The sequence below is a fragment of the Heloderma suspectum genome, chromosome 7 (genome assembly GCF_057233095.1).
Source record: "Heloderma suspectum isolate Gila_16-S chromosome 7, 16-S_ref, whole genome shotgun sequence".
NCBI lineage: Eukaryota > Metazoa > Chordata > Lepidosauria > Squamata > Helodermatidae > Heloderma > Heloderma suspectum.
Genome location: NC_139464.1, coordinates 88,177,365 through 88,204,410, shown reverse-complemented (window position 1 = coordinate 88,204,410; position 27,046 = coordinate 88,177,365). Strand labels below are relative to the sequence as shown.

Here is a 27,046-nt window from a genome sequence, read left to right as displayed (position 1 = left end):
CTAGTAACTTCCAGGTCAAGGCACATGCTGTATCAGCTGAGTTACAGCTGAGTGGCAACTATCAGTATCAACCACGAGGATGGTTGCTATTGTCTACTAAGAACACACAATTCTCAAAATATTCTATTTTTAGAATCTGAAAACATGAAGTTAAAGTATGGTTTTTAAGGCATTACCAAGAAGAACATGTGTTAGTAACATGTATTACCAAGAGGAATGTGTGCTGGTGCCCATTTGCTCCATCCCGTTATGCCACCTTCTACAGGTGTTGTTAACAAATAAATGACAGGAAAATTTGTGCTTTTTGGGGGGACTGGTAAGTAAATGGAAGGGAAATATATGCAAATTTAATGGCTGGTAAGTAAATGGAGGTGAAATTTGTGCACCTGCAGTAATGGAGCAGTTGAAGCAGGTGTGCAAATTTCCCCTCCATTTATTTACCAGCCATTAAACTTGTATATGTTTCTCAGTCAAAAAAATTATGCATATATTCCCAGCAGTTTGGGTTTTTTTTAACCCTTATGGAGGTGGCAGCATGGCAACAAATGGGGTGCCAGGACAAGTGGTACTTACTTACACTCACTGCTCCCCTCCCATGGGACTTCATTCACTCCATCTAATTCAGCCACCTTCTCAGGGTTTTTTTTGTAGAACTGTCAGTGAACCACAGTAACTGCAGCAGTAAGTTCTCTGAAAAGGAGCCACAAAAAGGGGGGGAGCCAATATCTCCCCTTTCTGGAGTAGCTGGAGACTCAGAGAAGTGTTGAAAAGGTGGAGGGCAATGAGAAGTGTCAGTTCAATGCTTTCAAGTGACATAGTATATAGGGCTGGGTGTGCCTGTTCTTGGAAGCTAAGCAGGGTCAGCCCTGGTTAGTACTTGGATGGGAGACTGCCTGGGAATCCGGCTTCCTGCATTGAGCAGGGAGTTGGACTCGATGGTCTTGTAGGCCCCTTCCAACCCTATGATTCTATGATCACATTGCCAAGGGAGAGATATTGCGCCACACACACTCCTTTTGGTGCACCTACTTGCCCCTTTTCAGTGCTTTTCAATTGACAACTGTCAGGGTGGACACTGAGCCCATAGAATCCCAGAGTAGTTCTGATTCTGAGGAAGAGCAGTCGCTCCTGGGAGAGGAGCGCGTTCCTCTTTCCCAGGGCCAAAAGCTGACGGAGATTCCTCCCACCAGCATTCCTAGCTTAGATAGCAGTCCAGGGAGTGACAGAGCGCAGGAAGCACACTTGATGGATGCGCGACGCTGACACAGACAGCGGCGCCAAATGGAGGGTGCAGAAAGGAGACATAGTGCCCGTTTGGTGCGCAAACAATGGCTGCGCCCAGAGGATCCAAGGGAAAAGGGGAGGGACTCTCCCTAGTCCTTAAGTGCAGGGGTCTGCCAGTAATTCCCTTTCAAACGGGGACCAACTGTTCCAACTTAGGGCATAGGTACTCTGCTGCTCATACCTAGTTGCTAACGGTAGAGTTGTTAAGTTGTAAAAGAGGAATAAAGCTTTGAAAAGAATCCATTTGTCTGTGTCTGGACTTAGCTGCTGGATTAGACTGAGAGAGGCCTCCAAGGAGCCCTTGACAACAACTCAGCAATTGGACCTGGCAACTGTGCACAAACTAGCCTGTATGTAGTCTCACCTTGTCAATTTCCATGTATGTTATCTACTCCACTTCACAGCTCCCTTTGATAGCTGAAACACAGAAGGAAATTAACCAGGCAGGACTGCACATAACAGACAACCATAAGAGTCCACTTGACCAAAAAAACAAAAGTAACAAATACATTTGTGCAGTTTTCTGGGACTGAAAAAATAGTGGTGAACCAGTGATGGTCGCTCCAAAGTGCCGCTTGGGCATCGGTGGAGGAGCTGTCACTGGTGGCAGCATGGGCAAAATCACAAAGAACGGCAAAGGTTTTTCCCGCTCTTGCTGAGCAGCTCTATAGCCAATCCCCGCAATCCTCGATGAAATTGCTGTCCTGAGTTTGGATGACACAACAACCCATCATGGACTGAACAACCCCTAGAACAAGCTATGGGTTATCAGAGTGGCTTGTTGATGAAAAATAAGCCCTGTGGGAAGTGGTCTGAATTTGGACGACATGACAGGCCACTGTGGCTGGTTACCCATGATGGGTTGTCATGTCATCCAAACCCAGTCTATGTGTCTGCTGCATATATTGCCTGAGCTACGTTCCCTTCAGCTCTTGGATAAAGGTCTGGAGGAGTTGTGGAGCCACAAATAGTTTAATGAAGTGGCTAGGTTCAGGGAGAGGTTGAGAGTGAGAGGGTACAGAACTGAAGGTATGGAGTACTGTGTTGTAGCAGCAAGAACCATGGATAGTTGCTGGCACTTAAGGCTTGTATAAGAACAACAGTCAGTGGTGCCTGGAGAGCAAGTGCACTGGGTCAGTGCAGCTGCTTTGGGAGACTGTTATTTGCTGATGGCGTTAATAAGCCTAAGTGCAAACCTGATATTACATTTATGGCAGCTGAGTCTGTGCTGTTGCTTTACAACTGGACCACGTTGCTTTTATGGATGTTATTCAATAACTAATACTTCAAGAGAGTAAGTCCCAGTGAACTCAGTGGAAATCATTTCTGAGTAAATGTGCTTAGGACTGAAATGTAACAATTGCAATATACTAGAGCCAGGGCCTGCAGGAGAGGCCACCACCACCACCGGGGAAGAGGCGGGCCTGCTGCTGCTGGGCCTGCTGCTGCCGCCGCCACTGCCGCTGCCACCACCACCAGGCCTTCCCTGGAGACTTCTGCCTGGCAGACCGCCAGTCCCTGCAGGACCAGGCCCCCAGGTACCGAGCCAGCTGTGCTGCTCCACCTGCCCTCCCTGGAGGGGCTACATAAGCTGGCTGGCTGAGGTGGCCTGGCAGAGCCAGGGCCTGCAGGAGAGGCCACCACCATCACCGGGGAAGAGGCGCGCCTGCTGCTGCTGCTGCTGGGCCAGCGGCGGCGGCGGCTGCTGCTGCCGCCATCACCACCACCACCACCACCACCACCACCACCTGGCCTTCCCTTCCCTTCCCTTCCCTTTGGACTCCGGCCTGGCATTATTTTTAAGGGGATTTTTAATTGGTGTGTGTGTGTGTGTGTTTTCTTTTTCCTGGGGGATTTTGTTGTGGTTTTAGGGGTGGGTAGCCTGCCTGATAGGCGGGAGTGAGGGGGCATGTGTCCACCTGATGGAGGCAGTGGGGGGAGTGTTGGGGGCCAGAAGATACCGAGGCTGGGCGGCAGGCACTGGCGGAGCGCTAGGGGCAGGCCATGCCAGGTAAGGGAAACAAGGGAGAGATGTGTAATATCTGTCCCCTGCTCCGGGCCTGTCCAGAGCCAAAGGATGGCTGGGGGAGGCGTGACCTTCTGGCCTTCGTTTGCTGTTCTGCAATGCCAGGTCTGTTACCCAGAAAACTTCCCTCATCCATGACATGATCCTGGATGAGTGTGCAGACCTGGCATGTATTACGGAGACCTGGCTGGCCGAGGCTGCTGCTCCAACCCTTGCAGCCATGTGTCCAGCCAGATTTTCGTATGCACAGCAGCCGAGGGCTGGGGATCGGGGAGGGGGAGTGGCTGTTATCTACCGAGAGTCCTTGGTCTTCACCAGACCCCCTCTCCGGGAGACCAAGGTTGCTGAGTGCATGTACTGGAGGTTGGGCCTGAAGGGCAGTCTGGGGATTCTGCTCGTGTACCGTCCACCCCGCTGCACGACTGACTCCCTGGCCGAGGTGCTTGAGGTGGTCTCTGATGTATGTGTACGGTCCTCTAACTTATTGGTGTTGGGGGACTTCAACGTACATTCAGAGGCCATCCTCACAGGAGCACCTCGGGTCTTCATGGAGACCATGGCCTCCTGGGAGCTGCACCATATTCTAACTGGGCCCACCCATGTAGCCAGTCATGCACTAGACCTTGTGTTTGTTTCTGGAGAAGCGGGGAGTGATCTGGAAGTCGGGGGTATATCCACCACCCCCTTGTCATGGTCAGATCACTATCTGGTGATGTTGGACTTCTCGGTTCCACAACCCCTCCGCAGGGGTGGAGGACCCATTAAAATGGTCCGCCCCAGGCGTCTTATGGATCCAAATGGATTCCTGAACGCGCTTGGGGATTCTCTGGGGCACGCCAACGGCCACTCGGTCGAGACCCTGGTGGGTGGCTGGAATGCCGCAATCACTGGGGCATTAGATCGGGTGGCTCCGAAACGCCCTCTCCCCCTGAACAGGGCTCGGACTGCACCATGGTTCAATCCGTGGTTACGAGCTCTGAAACAGGAGGTGAGACGGCTAGAGCGCTGGTGGCGGAAGTCTCGCTCCAAAGACAATCAGACACGGGCTAGAGCTGTATCTTCAGCCTATCACGTGGCGGTGAAGGCAGCAAAAAAGGAATATTATGCTGCCTCCATCGCGTCTGCAGAGTGCTGTCCCAGGAGGCTGTTCCAAGTGGTCCGGAGCCTGGTCGGTCCTGTGGCTCCGGAACCACTGGAGCATTCTAAGGCTTCCTGTGAGGCCTTGGCAAGGCACTTTGCAGATAAAATTGATTGGATTAGGAGTGTTACTCCGTGTGCTGTGGATACAGGTAGTGAGCAAGAGGCGGCCTGTGGCAAACCGGTTTTGTGGGATCGGTTCCAGCTTCTTCCTCCTGATGAAGTGGACAAGGTGTTTTCATCTGTTAGGCCGACCACCTGCTTACTTGATCCTTGCCCATCTTGGCTCATTATGAGCTGCAGAGAGAGACTGGGTGAGGGGATCAAGGCGGTGGTGAACGCCTCCCTTGAGGAGGGAGTGATGCCATCAGCCCTCAAGGAGGCAGTGATAAGACCGCTCTTAAAGAAGCCCTCCTTGGATCCTCAAGTTTTGAACAACTTTCGCCCAGTCTCAAATCTGCCATTTTTGGACAAGGTGATTGAGCGGGTGGTGGCGGTGCAGTTGAAGGCACACTTGGAAGAAACTGATTATCTAGACCCATTTCAGTCGGGCTTCAGGCCTGGGCATGGGACAGAAACGGCCTTGGTAGATGATATGAGGAGGGCTCTGGATAGGGGTGAATGCTCCTTCCTTGTTCTCCTCGACCTCTCAGCGGCTTTCAGTACCGTTGACCACGGTATCCTCCTGGACCGCCTGGAGGGGTTGGGCATTGGGGACACTATTGCTGTGGTTCCGGTCCTTCCTCTCTGGCAGATACCAGAGGGTAGCACTAGGAGAGGAGGTTTCGGACCCGTGGCCACTTGTGGGGTGCCACAGGGTTCCATCCTCTCCCCGATGCTATTTAACATCTATGTGAAGCCGCTGGGGGCTATCATCAGGAGGTTTGGGGTGCAGTGTCATCAATATGCGGATGACACGCAGCTCTACCTCTCATTCAAATCTTCACCAAGGTTGGCCGTAGAATCCCTGTCCAAATGTCTGGAGACGGTGAGTGGCTGGATGGGGAGGAATAGGCTGAAGCTGAACCCTGACAAAACCGAGGTACTGTTGGTAGGAGACAAGAGGAGGCTGGGGGATGTTGACCTGGTGTTGAATGGGGTACGGCTACCCTTGAAAGACCAGGTCTGCAGCCTGGGGGTCATTTTGGACTCCCAGCTGTCCATGGAGGCTCAGGTGTCAGCTGTGAGCCGGACAGCACTGTATCAACTCCATCTGATACGGCAGCTGCGCCCCTTCCTTCCCGACCATCTGCTCCCATCGGTAGTACATGCCCTGGCCTCCTCTCGTTTAGACTACTGTAATGCACTCTACGTGGGGTTACCCTTGAAGACGGTTCGGAAACTGCAGCTGGTACAGAACGCGGCGGCTCGCCTGATTAAAGGCAGCCGCCGGCGAGATCACATCACTCCAGTGCTGAAGGAGTTACACTGGTTACCAGTTGTTTTCCGGGCCAAATTCAAGGTGTTGGTTTTGACCTTTAAAACCCTATATGGTTCCGGCCCAGCCTATCTTAAGGAGCGCCTCCAGCAGCACCAGACAGGCCGCTTAACAAGATCAGCCTTGGATGGCCTTCTCTCTGTCCCATCAGCCAGGACAGCTAGACTGGTGGGGATGAGGGAGAGGGCCTTTTCTGTGGTAGCCCCCACTCTGTGGAACTCCCTCCCTAGGGAACTCCGTCATGCCCCCTCTTTAATGAGCTTCTGTCATGCATTAAAAACGTTGTTGTTCAGGCAGGCATTTGGGGTGGGTTAGGGTATTTTAGAAATGTTTTTTATGTAGAATTTTATTGTTTTAAACTGTTTTTATTGTATGTTGTACATCGCCCAGAGTGGCTGGGTGACCAGCCAGATGGGCGATTAATAAATTTAATAATAAATAAATAAATAAAATACTATTGAACTATGCTGCTGAATATTGCAGTATTTGTGTCCTCGTCCGATCTCTCCCACTTCTCCTCCGCTTTTTCACTGGGGATAGGCTGACTGCACAAGCAGCACCAGCGGGTGCTTTGAGGTGGCAGCAGTTTGGAAGCAGTCTGTGGTTGGAGTGTAACGCCCCAGGATTGTTTATAAAGTCATAGATTCCCCATCGCCAACTGCTGTAAGAGATCTTGGGATGCATCTCTTAGATTGGTCCAACTCTGTTCTTCAGATTTAAAAAAAAATCTTTCAATATGTACCGTGGGAAATGGTCATGGACCACCAGCAACCTCCTTTTAATCTGTATTTGTTTCCTGTAATGTTTGAGCCACCCCAAAATATAAAATAAAACATATTTAAGCATTTTACGTATGGCGCTTAGGCACAAGAGCAGACATCACCATAGCCAATCTCTTTAAGCATTGACTGGGAATACGTATAAGATCTGCAAATGATTAAATAAAATCAAAGTATTTTTTCCAGTTCTCTATCTCCTCCCTTAGTTGAGTCTTAGCTGAAGTATATAGACAATGACTGTATTCAGTTGTAATGAGCCTCAGGCTTGTGTGCTGCCCAGTCTCCCTTCACCACAGACACAAGGAGGAGGCTTGAAGCATTTCCTTTTTTCAACTATCCACAGTTTAGCATTATGTTGGAATCTGGACAAACTGTGGTTAGTCTTAACTATGGTCCACTGACACAAGCTAAATTGAAACCATGGTTTATGAAGTTTTTTTGTTTTTTATAAACCAGGGGTGAGGAAACGTTTTCAGTCCAAGAGCTGAATTCCATTCCGGGAAAGGTCTTGGGGGCTGCATTCCATCTGTGGGTGGCAGCAAAGGCAAAGTGGGTGTGACAGAAGACAGTGGGTGTGTCCAAATGTTATTCTCACCAATTTGAAACCTGTTTAGAAGTAAGCAGGACAAACCTCCGCATGTGTACTCAGAAATGAGCAGGATTAAATCACACAGTAACCCTTTCAGATAGCATCCCAAATACGACGCCTCTGCATGTCTACTCAGAAATAGGCATGAGCAGCATGTCTATTGAGAAGCAAGCAGAACAAGCCTCAGATGTAAGCAAGATTGAATCATTCAGCAATTTCCTCCCCAGGCCATACCCCCTCTCCCCAGCAGAGCTCTTATCTCCAATCAGCAACTGATCAGAGATAAGAGCTTTTCTCAGCCAGGAGAGGGGGCAGGGCCTAGGGAAGGTTAGTGGGCTGGATGAGGAACCTCCCACAACCATATCTAGTTTGCAGATCAGGCATTCTCCATGCCTGCTATAAACCATTGTTAAGATTAGGTGCTGTGACCATTTTGATCATGGGTGGGGACCCTTTGGCCCTCCAGATGTTGTTGGACTTAACTCCCATCAGATCCAGCCAGCCTGGCTAATGGTCAGGGATATTATTGTACAACAACTTCTGGAGAGCCACAGGTTTCTCACTCTTCATTTAGATTTTTCATTAAGTAATACTCGTAGTGTGTGTATGTGCTTTTGTTTTGTACCATATTTCTCTACATTATCCTAATATCAAAGTAAAAGCAATGTAAGTTCTACATCTGCAGTCTTATGCCCAAGGTATATATGCTTAGTGCTATTGACGTCTGTAAATGTAAACAAAAATAACTAGGTTTAGGACTGTAGCTTACAGTTGCAAATCAGAAAATACACTTGCAATGCAATCCTGTGCATGTTTACTTAGAAGTACCATTGAGATCAATTAGGCTTACTCCCAAATAAGTGTGCATAGAATTGTAACCTTAAGGAGACCTATAAGGTGCAGTCCTATACATGTTTGCACAGAGAAAAGTCCATGCTGGCTGAAGCATGCTGGGAGTTGTAGGACTTTTTCTGTCTAAACATGCATAGAATTGTGCCCTTAGCTAATCAGAAGATATTTAAATCCATTTTTAACAGAAATGCTTAAGCCTATTAAGTAACAGTGCCAGTGTGTGCCTGGCACTCTGATCCTATGTTCAGCCCCATCCAGATGAATCAAAGCCATGTGTGCACCTGTGCATTAAAATTGTCTGCAGACCTCTTTCTGGATTAAATCCCATCTCCATGGCTTGAACCCCACATCTAATAAATGTAAAAAGCACTAATAGGTCAATCTTTAAGCCTTGCTACACCAAGTAGGTAAGTGTGCTGGTTGAAGTATATTTTGATGGAAGTTTATCAACAACTATGGCAGGCCAGTATCACACAACATGGCGTGAGATTGCTATTATAGTGCCCTCACACAACACAAGCAGCACAAGTGTTTATGATGAAGGTGTAAGTAACCTATGACAGAACACTTCAGGAAATAATTTCAGCCTCTTTCATCTTAAGCCTGTAGTGATTTTTTTTACAAGCTAGGGAAGTAATTGCAAACTATTTGTGTTTGTGTGTTTTTTGTTTTTGTTTTTCAAGCACTTTTGTGCAATGGAAAGTTTCACAAGCACTTGCAGGAGATTTTTGTTCCCTTGGTCATCCGCTACATTGATCTCATGGAATCATCCATTGCCCAGTCCCTTCACAGAGGTCTTGAACAAGAGTCATGGCAGCCCGTCAAGTAAGTGTACCCGGAAGGCCTAAGCCGACTGCATATGTAATATCTTTAGTCCCAATTTGGTTAACAGTAGTCCTCAACTTTCTTTTTTAAAATCTACTTTTTATTGTACCCCTACATTGTTTATTTCTTCACAGGACCATCACCAACAGTCTTCCCAATGTAGCTCTTCCAAAAGTTCCAAGTTTGCCTCTTAATCTTCCACAGATACCTAGTTTTTCTACACCAACCTGGATGGCTTCTTTATATGATTCCACGTGTGTATTCTTGACTGATCTTTAAACATTGAGTTTGTGTGTGTGTGTCTCAGCTCTGCATGGCCTTGCTGGTGTCATGTACAGCTGTATTTGGACTGCATGGTGTTCGTGATCATTTGGTTGGAAATTACAGCTTTTTGGTTGAAAGCCAAGCATGGAATGTTGTTGGATTGTGCTTTTTGGTGTGTAAAATCTCAGTAGGGTGATGCTTAAAATTAACTAGGCAAAGGTTTGTTGTGGTATACTTAGCAGTCATCACCCTTAATTACATAATTACTCCCATTTAGTTAATAAGCAGTGTGGAAACACTTTAAATTATTGTACTTGAGTGTGTGTGTGTTTAATGTCAATAGCTCTTTGTGTTTTGGCATGTTATTACTAATTCATTGCATGCGCCAAAGAATTTTGAAAATAGCAGCAGCAGCAATTGGTTGCGTTATTTTCGTGAGACTTTTATAGTCTGCCTTTTAATAGGATGCTTCCAATATTAATATAGTTCCATTCCCACTTAATTAGATTGTGGCTGTCTCGGGTTCCTTCTTTCTTTCTTAAACTGAATCAGATCCATTTTTTGTCCTTTAAAGGAATGACTTCACAATTATGCATTATACATTGCAGCAGAGTAAAATTATTAGGGAATTTTTAAAGGATTTCCATTATAAGCATTCAGCAAACAGGACTAGTCTTAGAAACATTAGAAGAAAAAGAACATCTTTTAAACCCATCACTAAATCAAAGTTTATGGTAGATATACAAGCCACATATAATTTTTGGTTTCAGTACTTTCTGCAAGCTGGGTTCTAGCATTCCCTCTATGTCTGATGTACTGAGGTGAGTGCTATTTCATATGCTAATTGCATTAATGGCATGTCATCTACTTTGACCCTAAGAATTTGGCCAGATGATATTAAATACTGATGCCTTCAGGTTTTTGTTGCTTGTACAATTATAGATGTTGCTCGATTACTGGCTTTGCTTTGGAATAATATCTAATCTTTCTGTGCTGGAGTAAATACTGGCACATGCATATGTTTAAGTTGCTTGCAAGTGATAGGTGGGAAGTGTGACATACGTGTATTCCTCAGGACCAATGCAACATCATAAGACCAAGTTCCATGTGTTTGACAAGCTGATATAATTCTGATTATTATGTCTAATTTCACATAATATTGGCATAATGTGATTTTGTGCACACCCATATCTGTAAGAGAAAATATCGGAAAAGGCTATCAGTGCCTAGCTACATGTTATGTGGGATGCATGGCTACTGTGAACCCAAATTCATTCATTCTCTCTCTCTCTCTCTCTCTCTCACACACACACACACACACACACACACACACAGCTTCTCCCTGGTTATGTCTGGTTTAAAAAAAGTATGACGTGATGTCATTTTGTTCAAAATTAAGAAGTTACTGTATACTCAGAATGTCAACTGTTATCTGCATAGAACTTCATGTTTATCATGAAAGTTAAGCTGAATCTTTTATGAGGAGTTAGATATTTGTGGCTAAAGGTATATGCGTTTTAATATCTATATTTATTAAAAGATGATATTTCTCATTCTTTCAGAATCATATTTGCGTGACCTTTATTTAGGATTAGAATAGATACACCATGAACCTTATATAATCAGGGCTGGGCCTACTGTTAAACAGAACAAGTTAATAATGTCAGGAGACAGGGAGTGGCATTGAGATGTTGGAGGACAGAGGTCTTTAGGCCACAAGGCCTCCCCTGCACCCAGTAAGCTAGTCTGCTGCCTTCAAGTGTGGTGGAGGACTCTGTCCCAAGTGCTAAAGTAAAATTCAACTACCTCTCTGGTCAGCTTCTATAGCTGGAAGGCTGGGTGGTTGCCATATTATCATTTGCCTACAGGACTGGCTCAAATAATATTCTCTCTCTCTCTCTCTCTCTCTCTCTCTCACTCTCTCTCTCTCTCTCACACACACACACACACACACACACAAATGCATGCACACACAAACACAACAGAACGAGAGAGAGAGAGAGTACACATATATACAAGTCAAGAATGCTATTCAGTCATTCAAAAAGGGATTAAAATTAACACGCATGGGGAAGGAGTGCTCTAGCCCTGCCTGTCTCCCTCATTGTGTTCGTTGCCCTCTACTTGTGGATGCCTGTCTGAAGTCGAGAGCCTTCTGTATCAGTGGAGGCTCTCCACATGATTGAGAACCCTGATTTTCCAGCAGTCTTACTTGGAGAGCCCCCACAGATACAAGAGGCTCTCCTCTTCAGACAGAATCCACAAGCAGGCTAGAGCGCTCTCTCCCCATGCATGTCGATTTTAAGCGTTTCTGAATGACTGAATAGGGCTAAGATAGCCTGGCTGTACCTGAAAACAACAGCTGTTGAAATTCCAAAGCGTTTCCACTCATTGCAGTTTTTACAGTCTTTTCCCTCTCCATGGTTAGAGAAAAGTTTCACAGACTGAGGCATCAGAAAATCCAAGGAGGCAGGTAGAGCCAGGGTGAGAGAAGGCAAAAGGGCTAGGAATAACTTTGGTAGGTATACATGACAAAATGGATCAGATGTCAGTGGGTAAAAGGAAGATAATTGGAGGCCTGGACTGGAAGCACTGCAAGTAGATTGTGTTCTGAATAGTTTGAAAGCATAATATCTCTGCTATGTATATGAAGCTAATCAACTTTTGTAAGCCACCTTGAGAGGGCTTGCCCGAAAAGGTGGCGTAAAAGTACTTTAAATAAATAAATAGATGCAAACACATCCACACTTGCTGGCATTTTTGTTCGCATGAAATGAATGTGTGTGTGTGTGTGTGTGTGTGTGTGGTTAGAAATAGTAAATGTGTGTTCTTATCTATCATTACACAGTCTCAGGAACATAATTACTTTGTTTTTAGTTGTTTTTGCTGGTCCTCCTCTTTAATGGTCCGTTTGGGGCATTGTGCATCAAGGTTGAGGAGGTATTAAGAGAGCAAAATGCTGTGTGTTCTCTTTGATTGGTCCCTTGAGAGGCTAACACAGAGGATATCTTGGCTAGACATGAAAAGCATGCTGAATTATTCTTGGAGTTGTCTAAGGAAAACACACTAGAAGTAGGAGGGAGTTGAAACAATGTGTTGCAGAAGAAGGTAAGAGCATATAATTAGCCAGGATAGGAGTTCTTGCTGAAATATACTTGTTTATTCCCCTTCGCTGTTCCTTTCTGCAGTTCTAAAAAAATCCTACATATTAATTCTAAACTAGCCTCAGAACCATCAGAAATGTGAGCAGTCATGTAAGGCAAGAGGGCAAAGCAGCATCCCTATGGGTTTTGAATCAGATAAAAGCTCAGCAGGTAAATAGTTGGGCTTGTGGGCTAAAAATGAAATATCAACAGAGGGGTAGGAATAGTACTCTTGTTCACAGGGACAATATGGTTACGATGAATATTTGTAGTAGACCATAGTTCCTAGATCCTATCACATAAAATGGTGTGCTTCGGTATGGGAGAGGGGGTGTCTGGATTGGGCCCAGTTGAATTAAGCTGAGCCTGGATACAGGCTCAATAGGAGGGATTTTATTGTGCCTTTGTGTTCTAAGCTCCTACCTGAAGAATGGCCAAACTGTGGCATGGGAACCACCTAGAACTGGTTCCCATGAAAGGTTTGAATGTGGAAGGTCTGAGTGTGGCTCTTATAATATCAATTAGTAATGATGCATATTTCTAGGAGTGGAATAGAGATTTGCACTTGTCCCTCTCTGGTGAGACAGTTTGGACAAAAAGGGGTGAAGTCTGACAGGAAGAGACATTGGGAGCATTGTGTCTGCTTGGGATGATGATGAGTGAGCAACTGTCCATTATAGCTCCCTGGGACCTCCCAAAAGGGATGATATCACCAGCATCCTATGTTCAACAGCGTAGAACACCACAGAAATAGCTAGACGAATACAACAGAACACAGTTTCCCCTGTGAAACACGGCAAAAATGCTACCAAAGGGTAACTATACATTATTTTAAATAGGTAGCATGTAAGCGATCCTAACATTTTTGTTTACCTTAGCATAACCATGCAGGGCCCCAATCTGGAATAGGACCATTGCATGCAGGTAGGGGGGATTAAATCTTCCCACTCAGCCACTTTTTTTCCTTTAAATTCACAGCCCCCTCCCCCACAGGGGCTAAAGACAGGGGGGGAACTCTGTTGGCATCAATTGAGGTATTTGTCTTTCTTTAGCCCCCCCCCCCCCCCCCCCGCGTGGGTGGGTGTTATTTAAAGGGAAAAGGTGGCTGGGTCAGAATGTGTAATGGGGCTTTGCATGCTTTCACTAAATTAAACAAAAGTGTTAGAATCACTCACACACTATGCATTTAATGTAGATGCAGTTTAGCCCTCAGTGCCAGTCTGGGATGGTCCAAAAAGCTGATATCATTGAGATGTTCCTCTAGCTCATTTTCTGGAGAATGATGTAAAGTTGGAGATTGGGTGGTAACTGGTTAGGGAATCTGGGTCCAGGCTGGTTGGTTTGTTGTGAGGTGGGGTGTTGGTTTGTTGTTTTTACTAGGGGTTGGGTGATCACAGAGCACTCTGGACACCTCAGACATTTTATTAACAAGCTGAGCCAGCAAAGGACCCATCTTCTTCCCAACTGGCTTTCCTCAGTTATATATAGTTATAATTAACATTTGTTGTTGTCGTTCAGTCGTGTCCAACTCTTCGTGACCACTTGGACCATAGCACGCCAGGCCTTCCTGTCCTCCGCTCTCTCCCAGAGTGTGCTCAAGTCCATATTCATTGCATCGGTGATGCTATCCAGCCATCTCATACCCTGCCGTCCCCTTCTCCTTTTGCCTTCAGTCTTTCCCAGCATCAGGGTCTTTTCCTGAGAGTTTTCTCTTCACATTAGGTGGCCAAAATATTTCAGCTTCAGTATCTGTCCTTCCAATGAGCACTCAGGGTTGATTTCCTTTAGGATTGACTGATTTGACCTCCTTGCAGTCCAGGGGACTCGTAAGAGTCTTCTCCAGCACCACAGTTCGAAGGCGTCAATTCTTCGGCGCTCAGCCTTCCTTATAGTCCAGCTCTCACAGCCATACGTTACTACTGGGAAAACCATAGCTTTGATTAGACGGACCTTTGTCGGCAAGGTGATGTCTCTGCTTCTTACTATGCTGTCTAGGTTTGCCATAGCTTTCCTCCCCAGGAGCAAGCGTCTTTTAATTTCATGGCTACAGTCACCGTCTGCGGTGATCTTGGAGCCCAAGAAAGTAAAATCTGTCACTGCTTCCATTTCTTCCCCTTCTATATGCCAGGAAGTGATGGGGCCAAATGCCATGATCTTAGTTTTTTTAATGTTGAGTTTCAAACCAGCTTTTGCACTCTCCTCTTTCACTCTCAACAAGAGGCTCTTTAGATCCTCTTTGCTTTCTGCCATTAGGGTGGTATCGTCTGCATATCGGAGGTTGTTGATAATTCTCCCGGCAATCTTAATTCCGACCTGTGATTCATCCAACCCGGCGTTTCTCATGATGTACTCTGCATATAAGTTAAATAAGCAGGGCGACAATATACAGCCTTGTCGTACTCCTTTCCCAATTTTGAACCAATCGGTTGTTCCATGTCTAGTTGTTACTGTTGCTTCTTGACCCTCGTACAGGTTTCTCAGGAGACAGGTAAGGTGGTCTGGTACTCCCATCACTTTAAGAATTTGCCACAGTTTGTTGTGATCCACACAATCAAAGGCTTTAGCGTAGTCAATGAAGCAGAAATAGACATTTCTTGCTTTCTTCATGATCCAGCGAATGTTGGCGATTTGATCTCTAGTTCCTCTGCCTCTTCGAAACCAGCTTGTACTTCCGGTAGTTCTCGGTTCGCATACTGCTGAAGCCTAGCTTGTAGGATTTTGAGCATCACCTTGCTAGCGTGTGAAATGAGCGCAATTGTGTGGTAGTTTGAACACTCTTTGGCGTTGCCCTTCTTTGGAATTGGAATATAAACTGACCTTTTCCAGTCTTGCGGCCACAGCTGAGTGTTCCAAATTTGTTGGCATATTGAGTGCAGCACTTTAACAGCATCATCTTTTAGGATTTTAAATAGCTCAGCTGGAAGACTGTCATCTCCGCTAGCTTTGTTGTTACTAAAGTTTCCTAAGGCCCACTTGACTTCACTCTCGAGGATGTCCGGCTCAAGTTCAGTGACTGCACTATCATGGCTATCAGGGACATTCAGATCTTTCCTGTATAGTTCTTCTGTGTATTCTTGCCACCTCTTCTTCATCTCACCTGCTTCTGTTAGGTCCCTGCCTTCTTTGTCCTTTATCATGCCCGTCTTTGCACAAAACATTCCCTTGAGATCTCCGATTTTCTTGAAGAGATCTCTAGTCTTTCCCATTCTGTTGTTTTCCTCGATTTCTTTGCATTGTTCATTTAAGAAGGCCTTCTTGTCTCTCCTTGCTATTCTCTGGAACTCTGCATCCAGTTGGATATATCTTCCCCTTTCTCCCTTGCTTTTCGCTTCCCTTCTTTCCTCAGCTACTTGTAAAGCCTCATCAGACAGCCACTTTGCTTTCTTGCATTTCTTTTTCTTTGGGATGGATTGAGTTGCTGCCTCCTGAACAATGTTACGGACCTCCATCCATAGTTCCTCAGGCATTCTGTCTATCAGGTCTAATCCCTGAAATCTATTCCTCACCTCCACTGTATATTCATCAGGGATATGATTTAGGTCATACCTGAATGGTTTAGTGGCTTTCCCTGCGTTCTTCAATTTATGCCGAAATTTTGCAACAAGAAGCTCATGATCTGAGCCACAGTCAGCTCCAGGTCTTGTTTTTACTGACTGTATAGAGCTTCTCCATCTTTGGCTGCAAAGGACATAATCAATCTGATTTCGATATTGACCATCTGGTGATGTCCATGTGTAGAGTCGCCTCTTGTGCTGTTGGAAAAAAGTAGGGATGTACGAAAGTCACTTACCTTTCGCAGATTATGTTGATGGTGGGGGGGAGGCGCTCCGTCCCTCCCCCTGGAATCCTGGACGGGGGGGGAGGTGCTCCGTTCCTCCCCCCCCCCCCAGAATCCTGGCCGGCCGGCTGTGCTCCGCAGGGATTCTGCGGAGCCGCCAGCCGGCTCCGCCAGCAGCCGGACATCCGGCCGCTGGCTAGCAGGGATGCAAATGACGGCGGCCGTAAACATTTATGTAGCCTATCACGTGTTTTTTTTAAACCTAGTCGTGATAGGCTACGTAAATCTTTACGTAGCCTATCACGTCTTTTTTTTAAAAAAAACAGGAAATGGCAGTGGCGGCAGCCGGTCGGAATACCCACAGCCGCCGCTGCCGCCGAACTGCCGCCGGAGCTGCCGCCGGAGCCGCCGCCACCGCCAGGATGATCTGCCCCAGGTAAGTCTCATCCCGGGGGGGGGGCGGGAGGGCAGACCATTCCGCCACTGAGTTTGGGGGCCGAATGAGCTGGCATTCAGCCTCCCCGAGATCCGTGGCAGAATTCTCTGACATCCCTAGAAAAGAGTGTTTGCTATGATCAGCGTGTTCTCTTGGCAAAACTCTATTAGCCTTTGTCCTGCTTCATTTTGTACACCAAGGCCATGCCTGCCTGTTATCCCGGTTATTTCTTGACTTCCTACTTTAGCATTCCAATCCCCTAGGATGAAGAGGACATCTTTTTTTGGTGTTAGTTTTAGAAGGTGTTGTAGGTCTTCATAGAACCGATCAACCTCAGCTTCTTCGGCCTCAGTGGTTGGGGCATAGACTTGAATGACTGTGATGTTGAATGGTTTGCCTTGGATTCGTACTGAGATCATTCTGTCGTTTTTGAGATTGTACCCCAGTACTGCTTTTCCCACCCTTTTGTTGACTATGAGTGCTACTCCATTTCTTCTAAGGGATTCTTGCCCACAGTAGTAGATATGATGGTCACCTGAATTAAATTTGCCCATGCTTGTCCATTTTAGTTCGCTGATACCCAAGATGTCAATGTTCAATCTTGCCATTTCATGTTTGACCACCTCCAGCTTACCTTGATTCATTGACCTTACATTCCAGGTTCCTAAACAATATTGTTCTTTACAGCATCGGACTTTCTTTTCACCACCAGACCCATCCACAGCTGAGTGTCCTTTCGGCTTTGGCCCAGCCGCTTCACTCTTTCTGGCGCTACTTGGAAATACTCTCTGCTCTTCCCCAGTAGTATATTGGACACCTTCCGACCTGAGGGGCTCATCTTCCGGCGTCATCTCTTTTAGCCTTGTGATACGTTCCATGGGGTTTTCTTGGCAAGAATACTGGAGTGGGTTGCCATTTCCTTCTCCAGTGGACCACATTTTGTCAGAACGCTCTGCCATGACCTGTCCGTCTTGGGTGGCCCTGCACGGCATAGCTTATGGCTTCACTGAGTTATGCAAGCCCCTTCACCACAACAAGGCAGTGATCCATGAAGGGGATAGTACTTTAAAATGTTTCATTTGCTAGTAGTCTGATAGTGGGAGTGACCCCAGGGTTATTGAATCTACCCTGCTTGTATGAGATGGTTGACTTCTTCATTTGGGAAGAACAGGAAGAGATTAAAAACAATCGAAAACACCCAGTGGCATCTTGTTATATGTTTAAATGTCAAGAACTTTTTTTAAGGGCTGGGCAAGGACCAGTGCAGAGCATTGCATCTTGATCAGCACAAATTATGCATGGTTTCCACAGACAATTGCAGTATTGTCAAAGTTTAAAAAAACACACAAAGCCTTATGCCTTAGAGGATTTTATTCACACAGCCAAAGGTATCCAATGGCAAATTTTTGCTTCGCTGTTCTGTTAGGAACATGTTATTCCTTTGTGTTTCCACAGCTTTCCTTGCTGTGTGCTGATTAGTTAATTATCTCCAAAAATTCTGTTCTGTGAATAATGTTGTGCAATTCCCAATTGAAAAAACAAGAAAAAATACTGTAACTTTGTATCATATAAATGTAAGAGGCATCAATTACTAGGCTTCTTTGAAATTTCAAGAAGCAGTGTACAATATTGGCTGTACAATAAGACCGGTTCAAATGACTAACAGATAATGGATGTGCATAGGACTATTTTGACAGCATTTAAGAATAATTTCTTCATCTTTTGTGTTAGGAGGCCTATTAAGCAAACATTAATATATATATTTAAAATCCTGAACATCAAACAATTAAAGTTCTGCTTGTACAGGCTGAGTTCTATTAGATCACCACATAACTTAGACAAATTGTGGGGCAGGGGTGGGAATTGTTTGGCTTTCTTCACCTTCTATTTGTCCTTCCATACAATTTAGTTGTCCTATTGTAGGGTATACATAAAGTCATCACGTAAGAGCCAAATTGAGACATTGGGTTATAACCAATGGTGTCATTCCACCAGCAGAAAAGAATTGGTGGTGAAACAGATTTCCCCTTCCCCCATGCACCCCCCAAGTCTGCTCCATAGAGTTGGGGGACCCCCTGAAGCAGATTGGGGGGGTGCAGGGGGAGGAGAGCATGGGGAAGTCCTATTGCATGAGCAGACTTCCACTAGCATCGGGGTTGGTTTCAACCCAATGAGCTCGAACAGGCATTACACCATGCAGGCCTTTTATAAGCATACGTTCTTCATGCAGCTCAAGGTGCATGAATATTCCACCTCAGGGTTTGTACATCCTCTCCCCACAAACACATGCATATAGCTCTGCCTGAGTAGAAAGTAACTTACTGTTTGCTTCCCCAGTTCAGGGAAGAAGGCCATGCATAGGAGCTTGGAGCTTCAAGGGAGCTGTTACTTCACCAATGGCTTAGTTGAGATTGAAAGTGTATATAGTAGCTGGAGGCTCAGCCCCATGCTGGTTCTCAGTCAGTCCTTGATCCTGGTAGGTGCTTACATAGATTTCTCCCTCCTTCTGAGTAGATTCACATGTAGCTAGCTGGGTACTTCACCAGCAGCCCTAAAGTTCCTACCTGGAGCACTGTCTGTTCCACTCCTGTGGCCCTGAGGATCACAGGACATTCCAAGAGCTGGCCAGGAACTCGGGCAACCTGTGTGGAGACTTCTAGTCCTGTGGCTAGAGTATCCAAAGGCTTCTTGGGGTTGCTGGTAGTGCAGGGGTCTGCTCAGGATCCCACTCCCCCTGCTCTTCTGAAGAGATCTGAGAAGGGCTGAATCCTGATGCATACAACCTGCACCATATTGGGTCCATCTGCCTTATCTCTTTCAACCTGAATTCATGACTAGATTGAAAGAGAAATACTATTAGCAAATTCAGGGACAACCTAGATTAGATGAATATAATATTTCATGAGGCAATATACTGTCTCCTTGTGCAAGGGTGCAAGAAAAGTCCAAGGTTCAATCTCATCTCATACCTGGTAAAATAAAGTTCATATGAACAATAAATATGTGAAACATGGAAGTATTCTTCCATCAGCTAATGGCTTTCTGAATAGAAAAACTGGTGGAACAGAATTTGTATAACACAGTAGGTATTAAAGTTTCTGCAGGGGTGGGATTTCTCTGTTTTAGGATCATAACAAAAAAACATAGATTTAAATTGAAAGAAACTGTGTGAAGGAAATGCAGTAAAGAAGTCTGGTTTTGGTCTGCCCAATTAGATTGTATAATGCCTCATGATCGCTTCCCTCATGATATTCCTGCAGGATCATACACAGATTTAAAAGATGGTGTAGGATTCTAAAATATTTCATTATAAAATAGTAGCCATAGGACTGCCAGAAATGAACTGGACCAGTATTTCCCAACCATTGGTCCATAGACCATTTGTCCATCCATATCCAGTATTTACTAGGCCATGGTCAAATCGGCTAATTTTTAGCCAGTTTGTCCATGAGACACTGGGTGAGAGAACAAAAAAACTGTGAGCCTTGCTCTATTGAGATGGTGGTTGTAGTCATAGTCCTGTGCTCTTTTGTATTTTCTGCAGATTTTTCCCATCATGTGTATTTTTCTGGAAATAGGAAATAAATTAAGATTTTCAGCTTGCCCTCTGCAGGCCTCTCAGGATTGGGCCAGGTGTGATAAATGGAGGGGCAATGTCTTTCTGTGTGACCTCATTGCCTCTCTTGCCACCATACCTCCCACAGGCTCGAGTGAGGGCAGGAAGCATTCCTGTCATTCCCATTTGGCTTCCTGATGATGCCACATTGCCAATCAGATTTGTCTACATGATGACATCTAAAGCCAAAATGGGAGCAAGAGCAATTCTTCCTTCCCTCATTCTGCTATCACATGGTAGCAGGGCATCGAATAATGGTGAGGAATGTGGTGATCACCACTACGAGGACCGCAGGCAGCAAGAAACCTTTTACAATCCCGAGCTGCTGTTCAAACCAAAAGTGATGAGTGCTTGGCTCAGCTCTATTCAGTTCACAAATAATGGCTCAGGAGTCTTGGTGTAGGGAAGGCAGAGTGGCCACATTGCTCTTGGTTCTTTTTTTTCTGATAATGAGAAATGAAGGTAGATATGCATTCCAGTGCTGGAGGAGGGGCACATACAGCATCCAATGAGCATAATAAACTAGAGCTGTGCTGAAAATTTCTCCCACAATTTTTTTTTTTACTGTTCTCCTTCCATTTGACAGAAAATAAATTGCTTTCGAAAAGAAATTCAAAGGAGAAGCAATTTCAGAGAAGTTCTTATGGGTTGGGTTTGGGGTTCTTGTGCTTACCTTACTTGTGAAATGGCTGAGGAGAGTGCATGAGCATCCTGTCTATCATTGTACAATAATCTCTGTGGCAGCCTGTAGCCTCTTCACCTTCCCGCACTTCAGTTAAAGCCATCATTCTCATCTGATCTCGGAAGCTAAGCAGGGTCAGCCCTGGTTAGCAGTTGGATGGGAGACTGCCTGGGAATCAGGCTTCCTGCATTGAGCAGGGGATTGGTCTCCATAGTCTTGTAGGCCCCTTCCAACCCTATGATTCTATGAGGAAGATACCATGAGGTAATTCCTCCCATGGAGCTTTTTCAGTTCAGAAATTGCAGGTGGCCTGGGAGGTTGTAGATCAATAGAAAGATATGTTATAGAGAGACAAAACACACACAGCACCCTTGGCCACCCCACAGTGATTAGGTAAGCTCAAAAATACCACTAAAAGAAATTCAAAATTCTGCCTCAAAGAAGTGGAGGCCTCAACACAGTTGATGCTGTTGCCACCTACAGAAGCAGTGCAATAAACCGAAAACCCTTAGGAAAAATAAGAACCTGTGTTACAGCCCCTGCCAATAGTGAACCCTATCTGTCAGAAATTGTTCGAGAATCCTCCTCCCCTAGGAGAAATTTGGTGAAATTGTCCCCCCAATTTCTCTGCCCACAAATAGGCTGGAGAATTTTGAGAGGCCGTTTGTGCACAGCTCTAAAATAAACTTTGCTGATATCTGCAGCTCTTTTAAAGCCTTAGATGAGTGCTTCCACAGCAGAGTGGTATGGCAGCACAGCAATAAAAGCTTATTATTATGAAAATAAGTCAGAAAATGAAAGACCTCACTGAGCCGTTGCTACCAAGTCACTGTTTGTGCCACAGCACCTAAAGTTGATGTAGATTACCCAACAGCCAAAGCAAAATGATAGTGATTCCCTTTTTTTCTAGTGCTGTGATTAAAATATTGCTAGCAGTGTTTGTTTATTTTTATTTGTAGTAATGGGTCAGCAACATCAGAAGATCTCTTCTGGAAACTCGATGCACTACAGATGTTTGTCTTCGATCTCCATTGGCCAGAACCAGAATTTGCCCACCACTTAGAGCAGAGACTTAAACTCATGGCCAGTGATATGATAGAAGCCTGCATCAAAAGGTATAAATGCACTTTCTGAATTTCTCATACAAAGTATACAGTATTTGAAAGCAGTTCCTGCTCCAGGTTTTGGAGGGCTCTTGAGCAAAATTCTCTCAATGGGCGCCCTCTCTGAGAGGGCCCACCTCCTCTTCCTCTCTGAGAGGGCCCACCTAAAGAAGCACTGACAACAAGGAGGAGGAAGAGCAGGTCCAGAGGGTTGTCTTCGTGGGGGATTTCCTGCAGATTGGGAGTGTTTGAGGTCATTTGCGGTACATGACGTCGTGGCCAGTACACTGCCAACCAACAGCTTCCGTCTTGAAAAGCTGTATTATCTGAAAGTCATTTTACTCCTTTTTTTTTTTAAGTTAAAGCAGCTCCCTGGTGGTTCTACTGCAGTATGCTCTGTTCCTCTGCATTAACTCCTGGGTTTTAACCTGGCAGTGACATGGTCAAGGGGTGGGGCCGCCGCCGCCACCCCCCATTAACTCATATTCCCCATTGGCACCTCTGCCCCCAGGAAGAGTAACTAGAATAACTAGCCTGCCTTTCTGACTCATGAAAGCTCTATTGCGCTCTTTCAAGCCTTCAGAATCATGCTGCAGTTCTTTTTTGCCAGTGGGAGTAACTAGCCAGTAACTAGGAAGCTGGAATCTGCTTATGTTTATTTCATCAAACATGATTATACAAATGATATCACAAAAACATCTAATCATAAAGCGTCCTTTATCTGTGTTACTCAGCTGGCCTTGTAATGAACTTTGCCTTCACTTTACTCTTAAAACATTGTCATGATAATCAGCTGGTGCCGGGTCTATAATTTTGGGGGGAAGATTAAGAAATTGGAATTAATAGCCTGCTCACTTACCAAATGAGTCTCAGTGAATTCATACCTCCTCAGATGGATGTCAGATGTGCATACAAGTAATAAAACCCTACCTAGAAACATAGTCAAGGCAATCTGTAGAGTCCATGGGGGAAGAGAGGGGTTATGCAGAGACGCCTGTCTTCAAGCATCTGAAATGGACAATAAGCTTCTAAAAAGTAGCAAGCTTTGCAACTTAGCATCTGTTCTGGTTCAGACACCATAATCAGACAAATGGAATCTGTTCTTTAAATATGTTCTGTTGATCAAAAATTGTTGTGACAGCATTTTATATGAATTGCCTACAGAGCTTCAGCTGTGGGGCAGTATAGAAATTATCATCATCATCATCGTTTCCCCGTTGAGAGCCGTGATTATGTGCTTCTCTGACGTCTGTGTTGCTTCACTTCTCTGATGTTTGCGTTACTTCGGCGCTTCTCTGATCCTTGCATTTCTTCATTGCTTCCCTGATGCTTGTGCTACTTCGCTTTTCTGATGCTTTCAGTAAAAATGGGTTAGAAGCTATAACTCCGTGACAGTTTGCTGGAATGAGGCAGTTGGACAAGATGGTCTTGTAGGCCCCTTCCAACCCTATGATTCTATGAAAATTGTACAAGATGCTGTACAGGATAATCTAGGATTTTGGCTTTTTCATGGAAAAGTGAGCATCCCCCCCCATCCCCATTTTTCCCCTATTAGGCAGTTACCTCTGTTCCTTTTAGTTTTTTATTTTGGCTTTGCACATTTGTTCATTTTTGAATGTGTGCATTTTCAGAGTTGCTAACAGGGAGCTTATACTCTTTCCTTTGGCATTAAACAAATGTGCATTAGGGCTTTACCACAGTAAAGATCTACCATGGTATCAGGATCATGGGAACAGAGAAGCCTGTCATATCAGAGGCATATCGCCTCTGATACTGGAGGTCATATGTAGCCATCAAGACTAGTAGCCATTGATAGCCTTCTGCTCCATAACTTTGTCTGATTCCCTTTCAAAACCATCCAATTGGTGGTCATCACTACATCTTGTGGTAGCGGATTCCATAGTCTAACAGTGCACTGTGTGAAGAAGTAATTTATCTGCTCTGAATCTTCCACCATTTAGCCACATGGAGGCTAATTTGAATAGTTCCATAAAGCATGATGAGCTGAGCAATATGTGCAATGGTTCACTGTTCAAACTGGGCATGTTTCACCATGCTATCAAAAACCCTCTGTTCATGCTGGCATGGTAAAGATCTCCTAATCCACTGCACACATGGCTTGCCATCCTATGGAGTGATTTAATATTGCCTGATGATAGGAGAGGCCATAACATGTACACTGATCCTTAGTTATTTCTGTTGAGAGCAATTCTAATATCTCTTCTTGACACAGTAACTTCTGAATTACACTTGTGTGGGAGTTCCTTTGTGTAAAGCAACAATTATTATTCTCTCTCTCTCTCTCTCTCTCTCTCTTTCTCTCTCTCTCTCAAAACCTGTCACACTTACTAAAACTCTAACTGCATATATTTTAAATTGCCAGAAGTACCTGAATATGTTACATAAAAATCTATGTTGTTTTTTCCAGTTTGAAAATTGTGCAGAAAGCTTATCTGTCTGTCAGAAAGCAACATATGATAAGATTTATCTGTGTTCTGTTTTGTCATGCAGTTATTTAGTTAAATCAGTATATAACCTTGAGACGGCTATCAAACTACCTCACTGGAAAGTTTTATTAGGATACATGGATATGTTAATTTCAGTACTTAAAATAGCATATACCTCAACATTTCTACTTTGATTTTCATATGTTTGAAATAAATACATTTTAATATGCATTTGCTTTTATACTTGATTTATCTAGAATTATGACGGATCTTTCTGTTACAATTCCCATGTCTTAATTAATAGAACACGAATTGCTTTTGAACTCAAGCTACAGAAGACAAACAAATCAACAGATTTGCGTATTCCCTCCTCTGTATGCACAATGTTCAATGTGCTGGTTGATGCCAAGAAGCAAACTGCTAAACTGTGTATTCTGGATGGTGGGCAGGAGGTAAGTGAACTGTGAACATATTAAAATCTGTGTTTCAAAAAATGAGTAACAGCACAGAAGGCTTTTGCCAAATTTCAGCTCTGGGCTGGCTATTGCAAGTTGCAAGGAGGAAGGGAAAAATTAACTTAAAAAAAAGAGTAGCATGTGGGGCTAGAGGAGCAGAGGCAGGGATCCCCCAACCCTACCAGCCCCTTGCCACATGTCTTCCATTGTCAGATAAAGGCTTTTTGTTCAGAACAATGTGGGACTAAGGGAAGTAGTAGCAGCCAGAATGTTTCGCTATGTTAACCCTTTACTGCATAGTATTAGAGTGTACATATTTTGGTGGTGGTTTTATTAGTATTTGCTATCAAGGTGGGAAAGGGTTTAAGAAGGGGGCCACAAGTAAAGTCATTGGGGCATACCTGCCTGGGGTTCCACCTTTCCCCAGCCTCCTCCTCAGAAACTGAGAACCAAAGCCCTTAGGAACGCCTGCTTTCACTTTGGGACAGCTCTACCCACTGTCCCACAAGTTTCAGCCCTTTTCCTCTCTCTGGATTCCAGAGAAACTCAATATGCTCAGTTTGTTCTCTCAACCCCATTACAGGAGAAGTACCAAGGAAATCGATATAATAAAGGTAGCATAACATTAATCAACACATGGGAATTTGGATTTTTAAGAACAAACAAATAAAAATGTATGTAACACAAGAAGAGTTAAATGTTATTATTATTAATACTTACTCCTAACTTCCCTACCTACCCTACCTCTTAAAATTCTATACACAACACTCACTAACTAGACGTTACTTCCACTGTCCCTAAGACCCTATGTCAAGAAAACCCAAGAACTAACATTGTTTGGGGAAAGAAAACTCTGAGGAAAAAATGGAGTTTCTGGCCCCCTTTGCCAGAACCCAGGCAGGAACACCACAGTCATCAGTGAAACAAACAGAAATTTGATTTTAGCTACACACACAAAAGGGGAAAGCTACTGTGCCATAGGAGATGTTTTTGTAAAAACCTACTGGCAGCTCAGGGAGGCAAGGACAGCCCTATTTCAAAATGGCACCAAGTTGAGTCTTATGCCGAGATGCAAACACCATCATTATGAATTGGAGAAAGGGGGCTTCTACAAACACAGAGATCATCTGCGCTTTTGCCCTATAATCACCCATTCCAGGCAGAGGGTCTTCCATTGTCAGAAGAATTTACTTTGTTTCTATGAAGCAGGAAGCAGGAAAGCCAGACTTTCTGGTTACAAGCAGCATTGTTTGGCTACCAAGCCAAAATGTATGGACCTTGCATTTAAGGTGTTGCAATGTTTTGCTTTGCAGTTGAACTTCATATTTATGTGCATTTACCATCTTATGTTTTTTCAATCTTTTTTGTTTTCTTTGTGTTTCCCGTTGATTAAAACAAAACAAAAAACCTATTTCATTGTCTATTTAACTAGTTACTTCTATTATTTTATAATTATAATTTTCACCATTTTTCCCCATTGTCTGGTTTTTGGGGGGCTTTCTGTCACATGACCCAGTTTGCTAATCAGTGGGTAAGTTCACTTTGTTTTAGAACTTATTTTATCTGCCAAAGTATTTCAGTGTTCATTGTGTGTTGTAAACGGGAGGAGTGGGGGTTGCATCAGCTAACAACCTTGATCAAGAATGTAGATCCCCACGTAAAATAGACACATATGCCTTCCACCAGTGTTCACTTGTTTAGCTTGTGTTCCATCTTCCATTGGGGAGTCTCAAGAACATTCCCACTCACTCTTGATCTCATTCAGCCTTATACAATGTCTTCCCTCACATCACCTGGAGGAGCCTACTGTCTTAATTTGTGTCCCCCTCTGAGTGTAGGGGCGTGATTTTTGCTTCATCTGTCCCTCCCTAAACCCATATTGTATCAAATCCCTCTCATACTCAGACCAGTTCATTAAAAAAAATCCCTTTTAACTCCTTTATAATCAAATAAAGGGGAACAAAGTACTCGAGGGACCTTCAAATAACAAAATAGTGCCATTGTTTAGCCCACGGATGGGGAACCCCCAGCCAGCAGAGGTTTGGGCTCCCTCCACAGGTCCTGCCTACTCCCTTCCTCATGCCCTGTCCATTCCCAAAGCTCCACCCACTTCCTCAAGCCCTGCCTCTTGGCCTGGAGATTACCAGGGGCTTGGGGAGGAGAGGAGAGGAATCTTCTTATTATCTGCTGTC

At 44.7% G+C, this 27,046-nt stretch overlaps 1 protein-coding gene across 9 annotated transcripts in view; it reads left to right on the top strand.

The window, feature by feature from the left end:
* Positions 1-27,046, top strand: part of CADPS2 (calcium dependent secretion activator 2) — a 441,065-nt gene that overhangs the window by 351,546 nt on the left and 62,473 nt on the right. For 3 of the 9 annotated variants that reach the window (XR_014784449.1, XR_014784448.1, XR_014784450.1), the window contains exons 19-21: positions 8,789-8,930; positions 21,809-21,964; positions 24,704-24,862. Coding sequence is in view for 6 of the 9 variants with exons in the window: in XM_084810857.1 (XP_084666983.1) it covers positions 8,789-8,930; positions 9,065-9,184; positions 21,809-21,964; positions 24,704-24,851 (566 nt within the window). In the remaining 3 variants the exon portion in view is untranslated. Of the gene's footprint in view, positions 1-8,788; positions 8,931-9,064; positions 9,185-21,808; positions 21,965-24,703; positions 24,863-25,437; positions 25,533-27,046 lie in introns of those variants that run through there. The other 6 variants (XM_084810861.1, XM_084810860.1, XM_084810859.1 and 3 more) reach the window with 3 other exon arrangements.